Source organism: Ambystoma mexicanum, chromosome 6p, assembly GCF_040938575.1.
Source record: "Ambystoma mexicanum isolate Mex_15411 chromosome 6p, UKY_AmexF1_1, whole genome shotgun sequence".
NCBI lineage: Eukaryota > Metazoa > Chordata > Amphibia > Caudata > Ambystomatidae > Ambystoma > Ambystoma mexicanum.
Window position 1 is genome coordinate 1,155,333,849 of NC_090935.1, and position 15,018 is coordinate 1,155,348,866.

At 45.0% G+C, this 15,018-nt stretch overlaps 1 protein-coding gene across 5 annotated transcripts in view; it reads right to left on the bottom strand.

The window, feature by feature from the left end:
- Positions 1-882: 882 nt before the first annotated feature.
- APBA1 (amyloid beta precursor protein binding family A member 1) overlaps positions 883-15,018 on the bottom strand; it is a 1,040,959-nt gene continuing 1,026,823 nt past the window's right edge. For all 5 annotated transcript variants that reach the window (XM_069625788.1, XM_069625787.1, XM_069625786.1 and 2 more), the window contains one exon: positions 883-6,365. In XM_069625788.1, coding sequence (XP_069481889.1) covers positions 6,294-6,365 — 72 coding nt within the window. In that variant the 3' untranslated portion in view covers positions 883-6,293. The remainder of the gene's footprint in view (positions 6,366-15,018) is intronic.

A 15,018-nucleotide genomic window follows, 5' to 3' on the forward strand; every position in this document is an offset into this window, starting at 1 on the left:
TCGGCTACCCCTTCCTTCACTTTGTTCTTGGTCCTCTTCGCTTCTGTGGTCTCGGCTTTGAGGGACCAACGGGTCCACCGCGGCTCTCCAGGGGTCACGCGTAGGTAGCCTGCTTTGGTTCTCTCTGTTTCTCTCACGCTCAATTCCCACTCTGGTCTGCAGCGTGGCTTTCCTCCCCCAAAGCAGCGCTTTGGGATTCTCTTCTCTGTGTTGGACGCTGACCGTCCAGGACCTCATCAGCTGGGCGGCACCAGCCGATTAAATGTACACTGTTTGCTGCACTCTTTATTTGTCACAAAACTTGCCCTAACAATAAAATGTCTGCAAACCTTGGGACATATATGTAATCGTTTGAACAGTCTATGTTCTTAGTTAAAATAGTTTAGCTGTCCTGATTAAGCCACGGGCATCCATACAAACAATCCTTTCCTGCAAACATTAGTGTGGAAAATAGGCCAAGTCGTGGGGTGCTAGTGCTCCATGTTTTGAGGGGTCAGGACACCCTTAACCCCCTGGTAGTTTCGACCATGCGTGTTCCTTGCACAGCTCACTGTTGCAAGGAGAGCCAAATGCAACAGGCATGCTCGGAGGTTGCACGTTCACGCAACACTATACAGTATCAGCCAGATGCCGCTTTCAAACAAAATCATGTGCAATAGTTGTGCTGCGTGTGATGATGCATGACATGTTGCGAAATGGGTAAGCAGAGAAAAGGCCGCATGATCGTCCATTGGTGACAAACAAATCATTCCGAAACTGAAAATGTAATGGCATTATATTGATATCAAAAGCAAAAAGAGATTCGAATATTATACAATGTCAAACCTGCTAATGATCATTCCATTTCAAAGATAGACCAATAAAGTTCGTTACACCCAAATATTCTGTTTATATTTTAATTTTATTATTATTATTTGTATTAATATTATTGTTTCCGTTCCAAATATTACAGACATTAGCGCTCGAATAAATTAAGGAATGTAGCACAAAAATACAACAGCACAACATAGCTGGCAAATCAATCAAAGTGTTGCAGACTCATCACAGATAAAGGGCCGGAGCTCCCCGAGAGGAATCTCCGAAATGGTACATTCCGCGAGTGCGCAGTATCCACAACCAAGGCTCGCGCTCGCCCATTGCGCTCAGTGATGATACAGGACAATACGCGTACAAATACAATACTGCACTCTCTCCCAGCGCTTTACAAGAAGTTCTATTCACTCCCTTTACAGAACAATAGAAGTACAACTTCGTGGTCAAGGTACTGTGCTAAATATATACAAAATATCTCACCCCGACATGTCGCCCTGCAAATAAAAAAAAAAGCAACTCAACATTTTTTTTTTTAAGAATGGCTTTCTAGAAATGTAAACCCAAGCATCAAACGCACGAGATCTCGGTCGAGGGCGGGGGGATAGGGAGTGGGGAAGGGGAGAGGGTATTCTGAATCGTGACAACAAGAAAATGGAGCCTCCTCCTTGCAATGTAAACACGGAGCAGTTTGCAAACATGTAAAAAAGCAACAAAATGAGGTGCAAAGGGACACTTCACTTTTCTTCACAGAACCCAGAGTCCTCCTAGTACAGTATGCGAGTCACACCTGAAGTGGACATGTTTAAAACATAAATATAAATGACGAGTCTAGATTTTCCAGGCAATTGCTGGCTGTGGTCGAGGCAGTGGTAACACAAAAAAGAAATTCTGTTCTTGGCAAAGGTCATCTCGAGCAGACGTCGAAACAGGGGCGCTGTGCAAAAGGTTTTGAGGACTAGAGTGCACCGCTACTGAATGTTCAATTGGAAGAGTTAGGACAATTGCGCAGGATCAGGTCTAGTTGCTGGACGAGGGCACAAGAGTCAGTCTTTGTTGGGAGAGGGAGGGGTAAATATTGGATTGAATTTAAGAGTTGTGGCTTGAGCCAACGCAACAGAAGACTTTGGGCTTGAGAGAATAACTTAACTTTTTGGGTGGCACAGGGCAAGCAGCACCCTCATGGCATGTGCTATGAATGTTACAAATGAGCGCTTCCTTTGTGCAGTGCTGCACTCACCTTACTGCTGCATGACCTACCGCATATCAAGTCACACAGCTCCTCTGCACTCATGAGCACTGAACCCAACATTTGGGACCTATTACTAGACGTCACTGCAGGGCCCAGATATATTTGTGACATCTTATACCAGTCCTGTCTTTTTAGCCAATAGCACTTTACAAGAAACAACATATAGGCCCACATTTAGAATTGGAAAAGCAAAATGTACTGTTCCAGAAGGCAAAGTGCTGTTGGCTTACATGTTCCTGACTAGCTGTGCGTGTCACTGTTGGCATGGGACTACTAACTAAATAATTGTTATCTCCCCCTACAGTTCCATGAGCCTCCCTGACCGCACACAAGCTTTAAGGATGGATCCCACTTCCTCACACTCAAGAAACATTTATTTTCACCATGTTAAGAATCTGAAAGCAAGAGTGTCACCCTAAAGGAGCTCCCACCAATGTCAGTCCAAATTATACATCCCTTAGGGGTTTACATCTTAATCATGATCTCCGTAATTCTAAAAAGAAGTTTAGCTTTTCTTTCAACATAAAGAATGATTGGTTTCCAATATCTTTCTTCTATGCCAATTAGTTGACAAAGCAAAGCTGGTGTGTGCAGCAGTACCATTTGTTTGAGCGTTCACTTGTAAACCTACGGGCTGAAGAGTAGCTCGCAAGGATCAGTGCTGTGAACCACGTCTAAAAGAGCAGAGACTTTTGTATTTTGGTGTTGGGACCTCTTCTAAAAGAGCAGAGACTTTTGTGTTGCAGGGCTGGGACCTCTTAGAGCAGAGACTTCTGTGTTGCGGGGCTGGGACCTCTTATAAAAGAGCAGAGACTTTTGTGTTAAGTTGCTGGGACCTCTTCTAAAAGATGAGAGACTTTTGTGTTGCAGGGCTGGGACCTCTTAGAGCAAAGACTTTTGTGTTGCAGGGCTGGGACCTCTTAGAGCAGAGACTTCTGTGTTGCGGGGCTGGGCCCTCTTATAAAAGAGCAGAAACTTTTGTGTTAAGTTGCTGGGACCTCTTCTAAAAGATGAGAGACTTTTGTGTTGCAGGGCTGGGACCTCTTAGAGCAGAGACTTCTGTGTTCCGGGGCTGGGACTTCTTCTAAAAGACCAGAGACTTTTGTGTTATGGGGCTGGGACCTCTTCTAAAAGAGCAGAGACTTTTGTGTTATGGGGCTGGGAACTCTTCTAAAAGACCAGAGACTTTTGTGTTGCAGGGCTGGGACCTCTTCTAAAAGACCAGAGACTTTTGTGTTGCAGGGCTGGGACCTCTTCTAAAAGACCAGAGACTTTTGTGTTATGGGGCTGGGACCTCTTCTAAAAGACCAGAGACTTTTGTGTTACGGGGCTGGGACCTCTTCTAAAAGAGCAGAGACTTTTGTGTTGCAGGGCTGGGACCTCTTCTAAAAGAGCAGAGACTTTTGTGTTGCAGGGCTGGGACCTCTTCTAAAAGAGCAGAGACTTTTGTGTTGCAGGGCTGGGACCTCTTCTAAAAGAGCAGATGCTTTTGTGTTACCTTTTATTGACATTTATTTACATACATTTCATAAACCCATCACAGATGTTGAATCTTAAAATAACATTTTTTTGAATAAATCGTAAACAAGTGACACGCTGCAACTAGTCCAATGGCAGAGGTAAAAACTAGGCTGCAATATCATTATCCTTTCATATTTTCTGCTGCAGACAGGGATTCATATGGACAACATCTGCTTGAAAATGAATAACCGTAGCGGTGCCTCTGGACACAAAGAACACACCTGGACAGTTCACTTGCAAGCCAATATCTCCATTTTGAAAAACTAGGACACAGGTCAACTAGGTTGAACTAATGCAGGCTTCGAACAATTCTAAGGGTAAATCATACCTACTTTTAATTGGATGGGAAGAATGCGCTCGATACACCGTAATAGGTTACTTTAGGGTGAAGGAGGCATGAGTGATGCACACATGCAGCCTGGCGCAGGTAACATGCAGTGCATACTTTACACAACCCCCCATTTTTGCCTGATAATAAAGATGACTTTTGCTTTTTAATGTTCGGAAAAGGTTCTCTTTTTACATATGTTGTTCAACTCTCAACCTTGCTGCAACAGACAGTGTTGTATCTTTGATAAACTGGAACTCATCAGACAGGAGCATTGACTCTGGTGATATGCCCAGACCACACATGTTAATAATAGAACACACAGTAATTCTAGCGGATCCTATCCCTTCAATTCTATTATTACTCGCTATCAAACGCCCCCTTTGATCACTAAATAGGTGCGCCACTAGTTCTTCAATAATCTCACACTTTCCCCTCCCAATAAATAAATAAATATTGTGATTAAACCTTAGTTTCATCGTGCACATTCCCTGGTGCCACCCTCCCTCCCCAAATTCAAATACGAAGAGATTACAGCACATACACATGGGTATATAACGCATTTTCTGATACACCAAGATCAATATACTATCTTTACATTGCAAAATAAATATTCTAAATACAGTCCTCACTTCCAGTGGGTCAGCAAAGTGAAAGTCAACAAAAGGCATTTGACTGAGTGTATTTGGGCAACAGATATGTTCAAACTGGCTCACATATCTCCCAATACTAATCTTGACATCTTTGTATATTTTTGTGCAAAATCATTGTACACCATGTAGGCATGTCTGACTCTGTGATAAATGATTTTGTCCTTTACTTTTAACAGCAGGGGTAGGAATCATGGAGCAATGCAAAAGCCCAAAGATGTGCTGCACTGCAGCACCACTGGCTTCATTGTGAGTGCACAACTATACACAAGCGTCGTGTTGCCACTGAAATGCTTTACAAGGTGCAAGAGTCAAAAGCAGTGCCAATAACTTCATCTGAACCAACAAATGGATGCTCTTCACTCCAGTTGTACAATTGATGCTTGCCTCAGGCTGCAAACCCTGAGTCAACCAAATGAAATAGGGGCCCCATTTAGTCTGGAAGGGATTCGAGAGGTGCAAATGCAACTGTGATACTTTATGTGCCGATGTAAACACCTCTGTATATATTGTTGCTTTGCATCAAGAAGCACTTTAAAGAGCTGTGGATTTTTGAAGTTGATGAGGTTATTTTGGAAGGATGGAAGGTACGGAAAAATTGATTTGGAGTACTATTGTTTGCCAAATTGTTTGTGCAGTTAAAGCCCCAGTTGATCTGGCGTTGAATACGACATTCAACATCCTTGCCACAGAGGTTAAACCCTTTTAGAATTCTGGATTGTGGAATGAGGCTCGCTAGACGACTCAGACTTGTGTATACAGAGAGTAACCAGCATCCCAAGTAGCAATATCACTGACCCCTGCACCTGCCGCCTCCTCCTTATCAGATCTTGAAATGTGCAAAGTGTGCGGCATACTGAAGAAACACAGGTGGTCACCACCTCACAGCACAAGCCTCCATCTGAGAACAGCTGGTACAGTCCCTCATTGGTGGTGCAATCCGGCTGAGAAACAACTGTACCTCCATTTTACACACAAAGTGGTGCTGATACTGAGGGCCTGTCAGCATCTGCCCACTGAAAATCGCTGCTTCCTACAAATATATGAGGGCTAGTCTCAGAATAAGACCATGCCACATTTCACACGCTGAATGACAAAATCACCAAAGAGCTAACTTTGGAATTGGAATGGGTAGGTTAATATGGAATGAGAGAACATACAGCAGCTTCTCCAGCAGCTCCTTCCATAGAGAAACATTTCTTTTAGCAGATAGTAGCATTCCAAAAAACATGTTTCGAAATACTTTTTTTTATACATGGATGTCAGAACTAAAACAGCGCAGAGGATGATGCGCTTTGACGACACTAAATCACATTCGTTCCATTATATCGCTGCACTGTATCCTTCTGTGAAAGTCCCTGCTGTTTGCTAAAAGTATCCTTCAATCCTGAAGTCGATAGAGCACCTCAATCTACACCTCTGAACACAACACTACAAAAGGCCCGCAATATTGATGCTGATGAAATTGTTCATTCATTGCCATTTTGTTCAAGTCTTTGTGCGAGTCCAGCGTCTTCTCTCATCTTGTGAAGGACACGTGTGCTGAAGTCCACTTCCAAGAGGCGCAGAGTGGCATGGGCTATCTTCTTCTCTACTCTGCAACATTTTGGAGAAGAGAAAGAGAGGCAGACAGACGTTGTGGAAGATACAGAAGCAGCACTATGAACACAACCACAAATGAGGAGAGAGAGAAAGGTCTTCCATGCATGTAGTGAAAGAAAAGGAAAGGTTCTCAGATGTAAACAGGCTGCTCTTGTGCAGTCAACAGTCTGTACATGGCTGCTGGCATCGTCTTCATGTGGATCTGGGAAAGAAGGGAAACGGACAAATCAATCCTCGTTCATACACAACAAGGGGACAAGGAACACAGGAAGAACCAGGACTAACAAAGACCTCTCCACTAATATGGGCGGGGGGGGAGGTGGGGGAGTCATTTCTTGGACTCCTTTCAACTTCTGGATAATATCTTTATCATGTGAAAAAATTAGAAAACTGATTTTTCAGCTCATAATACGGGTTACTTTCAATCTGGAAATATAGCCTCTGAACTTTAGCGTGGCCCTTTCAATTTTCTTCAGTGGAAATTAGGTTTTAAGAGCAGTGTGGAAGTGCGGTGTCCGGAACTGTACGTTCAGCCATAGCCTGTGACACTGCAGTGGCCCACTCCTGAACTCTGTAGGCTAATGGAAGACACATAAAATGTGGATCAAAACAGCCTTTAACAGCAACTGGCGAGTCCCTGGTATTTCTTGGTTCAAATAGTATATATATTTTTGTCTGCAATCCTAGATCCAATTTGTCCTGAGGCTATCCAGAACCCTAATTCTGATAAGTACATGCTCAAATGGATCTTCCTTTGTTGTGCCAGAAAAAGAGATTGTTCAGTGATAGTAAGATATAATTGTGCTTTTTGATCAAAGTAGGTTTATTTGAATCAACATTCTTTTACATTTGGATGATACTTTTGTATTGGATTCATACTTTGGTCAGTTAGATTGAATTCACTTCATTCAATGTTAGTTTTTTTGTCAATTAGATAAGACACATTGCCTGTACAAAATTCTTTCAGATCATTTATAGGGTTATTTCCTTGAATCTGAGTTTTTCTCCTCTTGGATAAATCAAATTACATTCATTTGATTTAAACTAATTCGAGTAGCTTCTGACCTCACTTCTAACCTCAACACGTGTCTCCATGTCTTTTAATTTGGATGGTTCATCAGGAGGTTTGGTGATTCTTGGATTCAATTCAGGTGCTTCAGAATTTGATATGCAATATATTGCTCTATAGTGTAGGGAAATTTGGCAAATCTAAATGCAAAATTTGAAAACAGCCATACAAGTATCAAACTATAAGCAAGAAATCTAAGCATCTGATAAGTACGTATGGCAGTAAAAAGGTGACAATTGCATACAACTTACAATACTGGCTACAAAAACAATTGAATTTATTTCTCATAGGTTACTTGCACCAATTTGAATTCAATAATTACTAACAGGCGAGAAATTCAAGTATCACACTAGTTACTTGCATCGAATTGAATCCAAGAATCACCAAACCTCCTGATGAACCATCCAAATTAAAAGACGGGGAAACACGTGTTGAGGTTAGAATAAAAAATAATAATAAATGTGTTTCCTTTTAGAATATTTTAAAAAGCACAAAAAGGAATAATAAAATGTATTACACTGCAGTACAAATGTCTGACATACACGTATGCTCACATATATAAAACCATAATAAACAGCAAGTTAACTCAATCTTTGCAGAGAATCAGAAATATAGAAGACCCCAATTTAAATATAAACACCTGGCCTCCACTACATTTTTTTTAAATGTGTTTCTATTGGCATTTTCAACAATTACAAATGGACTTCTAACCATATTCTCAAGATCATGCACTCTAACGAATGCAAGCCAAACCCAGCACCAATAGTCTCTGTGGGCACATGGTAAAGTCATTGTAGAGAAATGCCAAAACCAAGTCCCAGTCTGCATTGAATCCTTGGTGGTCCCCCTGAATGGAGTACTTCATCCACTCCAACACCGAGTAGATCCATATTTTAGCCATCGATTCCCGCTACGTGGGGTGATTTTGCTTTTCCACCTCTGTGCCACCAGATACAAGGTGGCTATGCTAAGAATCATATAAGACTTCCTCTGAGCATTGGTCGGTAGTACCTCAAAGATATCCCCCACCCCAACATAGCTTCCTCGAAATCTCTGCAAATCTGTGGACGAAAGGTCCCCTTCATTGCTAGTAGCAAAGGCCCCCTGCTCCAACCCATGCTTGAATTGAGGATTTCGAAACAGAGGAGTTAGTGGGGAGGGGAAGGTAGTCAGGGCCACCAAGCGAACAAGGGAATCCCATGCATCTTCTACCATGGTGATGATCTTGCTTAAGTATATGTTCTTGGGCCTGTCTGCCCTTGCGCACCAGTGAAACTCATCTAAGGGCTTTCCCACTATTGCTCTATCCATCCTTCACCATATCTTGCTCTAGTCCCCGGGAAACCACTCTTGGACAAACCTCACTTGAGCTGCAGATAATAAAGGTGGAAGTCGGGCGTTAAGTGTAAGTGCCATTAGCATTTCATGGAGACCCTCTCTCTGCCTTTACTCTTCCACATACATGACCTCATCTGTTTCTGCAGTGCCTTAAAGAATTTCTGCAGGCCTGGGATAGAGAGGGATTGAACATAGTACAAGATCTTGGGGAGTATCACTATTTTTAGGGTGTTGACTCTCTCCAACCATGTTATGGACAGAGCGCCCCACTCAATAAACAGTTGCCACACTGTCTCTAGTAGGGGAAAATAATTATCCTGATACAGCGAGTCAAGGGATTTAGTAATATGTACCCCCTAAATATCTCATGTTTCTATCCACCCAACTATAAGGGCAGGACTCCTGCAATCCCTGAATTTGGGCTTCTGTCAAAGGCAGATGTAACAATTTTGACTTGTGGGCGTTAATCTTCAGACCTACGATGTAGCCATATTCGCAGAGCTCTCTAGAGATCGCCAGTAGTGTAGTATATGGGCAGGAAATCGTGTGGAGAATATTATTTGTGAAGGCCATTACTACAGCCCTTAATGTTCGGCACCAACCTTAAGCGAGCCAGAAGCGGCTCCAAGTGCATTGTGTAGAGCAGCGGGGACAATGGACACCCTTGTTTAGTGCTCCGAGAGACCCTTAACCACTGAGAGAGGTGCCCATTAATTGCAAGACATAAGGAAGGAGATTGGTAGTTGGCCCCAACCATTGGTAAATATTTTGATCAAAACCCCAACTTCTCCAACGTGCACAACAGGAAAGACCACTCTGCATGGTCAAAAGCCTTTTCGGCATCTAAGGCGAGCAGCACCGCTGGGGTCTTGGTGATACTGACTTTCTCTATGAGATGGCAAACTCTATGCGTGTTGTCAAATGTTTCTCGGTGGCGGTCCTGGTGGATAAATCCCGACTGATCAGAGTCAATCAATTGAGGGAGCCATTTTTCTAGGTGGGTTGCCAAAATCTTAGCATATAATTTAGCGTCAATATTGATAAGAGCAATGGGCCTTTATGACCCACATAGAGTAACGTCCTTATTGGGTTTCGGAAGAAGTACCACCATTGCCTCCTCCATTGTTGGGGTAATGCGCCCCAATTTCCCAAAGGAATTAAACAGCTGAACTAATATCGGAATCAGTGCTTCCTTGAATGTTTTATAGAAATTCCCAGGGAACCCATTAGGCCCCGGGGCCTTATTCCCTGGCAAGGAAAGAATTGCAGCCCTCACTTCCTCAGATGTGATTTCCTCCTCCAGATCCTCCCTTTTCCCCGAAGTGATCTTCTGTAGGGGACCTTGAGATAGGTAAAAACCCTGAGCCTCCTCGTCTGTGGAGTCTGATGAATACAAGGTGGTGTAGAAGTCTGTGAAGGCTGTTACTATGTCCCTTAAGGAAGAACTCCCTTCCATCCCCAACACCTTGCCCCGTTTTGATTTTCAGTATAACCCTGGACGTCCTCTTTTTTCCAGACTTGCCGCACCAGCAACCGGTCTGCATTACTTGCCTTAACATAAAACCTTTGCTGTAAGTTAAGAAGGTATTTTTCAGCCCTCCTAGTATGGAGTACACAAATTGGCCCTTTATCGGACGGTACTCCTTTCTAAGCGCGCTTCCCGCATTCGCCTCCTTCTTGGTCAGTATTTGCCAGAGTTGGGTTTCTAACTCTGCCTGCACCTGAGTTGTTGTTTGTCTCTCTGAGCTTTTATAACAATTATCTCCCCCTCAGGGTTGCCTTAAAAGCATCCCAGAAGAAGTGGTCCTGTGCATTCATTTGTTTTATTGATTTAAAAAAAATCCCCAATTTTGGCCTGCAGGTCCTTGAAGATCACTCTGTCTGTAAGTATGTGGTCGGGGAATCTCCACTGTCAGAGCCTGGTGCCCGTCCTCTCCTGGTGAAGGGTAACATTAATGGGTGCATGGTCTGATAATGGTATCGCCCCCAGCTCCACCCCCTGCAGTCGGCATAGTAAAGTGCTAGAGAACCAGATGTAATCAATCCTTGAGAAGGATCGATGGATATGGGAATAGAACATATATCCCCTGATAGCCCCATGTACCTCCCTCGAGTATTCCACCAAAGCTAATTGGACCATGCATTCCCTCAGGTTTTTAAATGGGGACCTATGTTTGAGGTACCCTCTGGTACTTCTATCCAGACACGTGTCCCATGCTAAGTTGAAGTCCCCAGTTAGAATGAGCTTCCCCATTGCAAACCTATCAAGCTTGGCTAGCACTGTACACACAAAAAACATCTTGTCCTGTATTCAGCGCATAAATCAACACCATAGTGTAGGCTTCCCCATCCCACCTTATGTTCACAAAGATATACCTGCCTGCTATGTCCCCCTCCATCGTGGCCGTGAAATGCAGTGCAGGTAAGTCCCGAAGGGCCAAAAAGACTCTCCCTGTCTTTCCAAGTGCATTGGCCTGAAGTACGTGTGGGAACCCTCTCAGTTTTAACTTATGCTTATCCCTTTTTTGGATGTGCTTCTGCTGTAATGCCACCACATCCAGCTTTTCCACCCATAAAAAGTGCTCCACTTTCTTTCTTTTGACGAGGGTGTCCTGTCCCCTGACGTTAAGTGTGATCAGCTTGAACTTCGACCTATCACGCATACCCAATCCAAGTCTGGGTCCCCAATCGAGCCAGATGTCTCCCTTCCACCCCATTGCCTGCTCTTCTCCCCCACTACCCCCCTCACACTCCCCATTCTCCTCTGGGAAGTCTCAATCATTCTACCGACACCCTAAGCCACAGGCCATGGGAATTGTGCCTTCTTAACAACCAAGAGGCACTGTGTGCTGGTACTCTTAAGAACCATAGGAACAGAATCAAGAATACAAATATTCACTCCCCAAGCCCTCCAACAGCACACTCGCTGTCCCCAACCCCCAGATTCTGCATCTCCTCCTCCATGCTGCCTTAATGGGGAACCTCGCCATGTCAGTCCGCTTGTCAGAACTACTGGGGGCTGTAAGCAAGGCATGGTACCACAAAGTAAGACAGACAGAAGTGATCACAGGTTCAAGGGTGTTTATTGAACTTCAATAGGGTTTGAAAAACGCATATCTAATCCTAAATCTAAAGATGGGAGCAAGCTACGACCATCAAATAATAACACAGTCCTAGTGGTGTCTTGTCAAAATAAAAGGGTCTTAACTAATAAACCTATTGCCAATCCTTACTTCTAAATACAAATAGTGTGGGAAACAATGTTATACAAAAGAAAAGTGTTCAAGAAACGATATGTCAGAAAATTCAAGCCATTGGCTTCCCTTCCTCACGTTTTCAGCACGGGAAAAGGCGGCACACTACACTCAAGCTTAGCACACACTCTGGCTTCTCTAGGACAAGGATGCAGTTCAAGACTTCCAACATCAGGGCCTGCTGTGTCAAAGACTCTTTTTTCAAAGGGCCTGATGCAACAGACCAAAACAGTAAAGTTCCTTTCTTCTCAGGATTTTCACTTATATAACTTCTCGGGTGAATTAGTGTTCACCCCGGGTTCCCCTCTGCCAGGCTCAGACCCACTTTAACACAAAACCTTCAATTGGTCTTCCTCTGCCAGGCTCGGACCAAATTCATTTACTTTTCCAAACTTTCTCTATTATATCAAAATCGAAGACTTTCGACTTTGCGCGGGATTTAGCTTCACCCGTCGCAGGACCACTTCGATTCACATTTATTTGTTCTTTCAATTGGTCTCTGTCCGCCGGGCTCGAACCAAATTTACCTACCGTTATTACTTCTCAGCTGGATACCTTACAGAGACCCTCATCGAGAACCCAGGTGGTGCCGGACCACTCCGTCAAAGGTACTGCAGCTTGCTTTAAAGTTCAGTCACTCATCAGCAGTTTAACTTCACTCGCGTCTCTTATCGCACGCGTTTTAAAAATGTCTGTTCCAGCGCTCGCCATACAATGTTGCTGCTTGCAACCTTGGCTTCAACACAGACCAGTCTTGTATTGGTCACCCCAACTCACCGGCTGTGTTGACTCCACTGAAGCTGCTTTGTTCATGGAGCCAAGGACGGTACCACGGCGGCTGGTGAATCTACCCGCCTTGGATTACTGACGCGGGAGGGCCCCTGGTATCTCCAACATATAATGCAGGATTCTTCAGCCTGGTTTCCTGGTCTTATGCTTTCTATTTTCGTGGTTTCAGGAAACCAATGATTCCTTGTCGAAAAGGTCAAGGGAATTTCCCTTCTTGCTATCCCCTTCGGTTTTGCTGTCTTTCCTCTCTCGTTCAGTTGCCACCTCAAAACCTCTGTTTCCTTGTGTGCTTTTCTTCGCTCAGAGTGTGCTCTTGTGCTCTGCATTTTATCTGTGTGGTGGAAGTGAATGGAAGTCCGGTGTGAGTGATTGTCGATAATTGCCTGGCCATAGTATTGGGACATGTCAGGTACACAGCTTGGGTGTTAGTCTGTTTTCCCTTATAGCTGACTGTCCGTGAGAAAGTGTTTGTGTTGTAAAAGAGGGTGGCAGAGTTACTAAATATCCTACTGGGTTGGATGGGGTAAAGGTGTTACAGGGAAGGGGGGATACCACGTCTTACCATCCAGTGTCCCACTCCCACTCCCCGAAGGTCTCTCAGCCAGGTGATCCTCCCGCACTGGTTTACCACCAAGAACTGGATCCAAAAGCAATGGCATTGTCCTGGCCACGTGGATGACAGATCCCCAGGAACTAGTAGGTGAGACAGCTTTTGGTTTCTCACAGGGCCCTTTTATGTGGCCTTTTGCCGGCACCCTTGTCCACAGCTTCCTCTTTGCCGGCTCCCTCGCTGATCTATGCTCACGCTGCCAGACCGTCTCTTCCTCCATCCCCAAGATCTTCAGACCCTCCTTGCATGTGGTGCCCTGGTGCTGCCTCCCATCCCATGAAAACAGGAGGCCAAAGGGGAAGGTCCACTTGTATTTCACCTGTGCTTTTACCAAGGCCTTGACCACTGGGTCCATCATTCTTCTTTTCACAAGAGTGGACTGACCCACATCTTGGTATAACTGAATCTTGGACCCATTGATCTTGATGGGACCCGCCCTCTGAGAGGCCAACAGCATCCATTCTTTCTGTCCATACTGCTCTAGTACCACCACCACATCCCTTGGTCTGGCACCCGGTTCCCCCTCCCAGTCCCCACACCGTGAATACAGTCAAGCTGCATCTCCGCCCAGTTCTCCATTTGCAATAAGTCTGCAAAGACCTGCTATGCCATCACCCGCAAGTCTTTACCTGCCACTCCTTCCAACAGCCCTTTTATTCTTAAGTTGGACCTCCTTGACCGATTTTCCAAATCTTCACTCTGGATTTCCAAGTTCTGCGTGATCCTTGCAAGCTGTTACATCAAGATATCTATCTTCCACGTGTCTTCAGCCAGTTCTTGCAAACGTGTTCTCCTTTGCTCCAAGGCAGCAATATCACTTTTCACTTCCTGTAACAACTGAGATAATTCTGCTCGAATGATACTAAACTGTGATAGGCGCGTGTCTGATTTTTTTCACTAAATTCCTGGTAGCACGGTCCGAGACCTCCTTAGTGACCCTCTGCTCCTTTGATGGGGATGGTGGACCCTCAGAGATGCCCTCTTTTGGGGACCCCTTTTTGTAGTGGTATTAGCCTCCCCTTCTCTCCTCCACAGCTTCTGTAGATTGCCTTCCTGAGCCTTCTTTGGCGGTCTGAGGGTGGGCTGCATGTCTTTGCTCCTATTTCTGGACATATGGAGACACGAAAGTGAAGTGGCTCCCGACCCTACTCTTGCAATGTATGTGGGGCCTGCATGCCCCCCTTCCTCCTTTGGGCAGTGCCAACTGTTTGAGGGCCAAATGTGGGTCCTTTCCTGGGACCTGTAGGCTTCCCCCACTGACCCCTTAGTGTTTTCAAACTGCCCCCCCCCCGCCCAGTATCAGTACAGCACCTTCCAATCTGCCTCCAATGTTCTTTCACATAGGTGGTCTGGAGCCCCATCACAACAATTATGCCTTGCTTAATGCCTTCACAGTCCTCAGAGCTCTGGATGTCTTGCTGTGGGCCCCCTCTCTCCAGAAAAAAGAAAAATGTCTGGGTAACAGCCAGCCGGATCCACTGCAATGGAGAAATGCAGCTCTTTCCCTTGCTTCTGCTGCCTTCTCTCTTTGCCTCTGCCTGCAGGTCCCCAATGCTGTGCACAGCGCGCACCTACCCGTATTGCTGGACTGGTGCAAAAGGGCAGTCACTCTTGCGCCGATCAAACCCACCCCTGCTTCAGGGGCACTCTCGGTGATACTGGCCCCTGCACCATCAGCTGGTGGCAATGGAGGGCAGGGGGAGGGTTATCTCACGCCGGGGACTTACCCGGGAGAAGGGTGAAGAACTTCTTGCCTGCCCGCTGCATAATCAGCGGGCCCAGGCTGCAGTCTCCC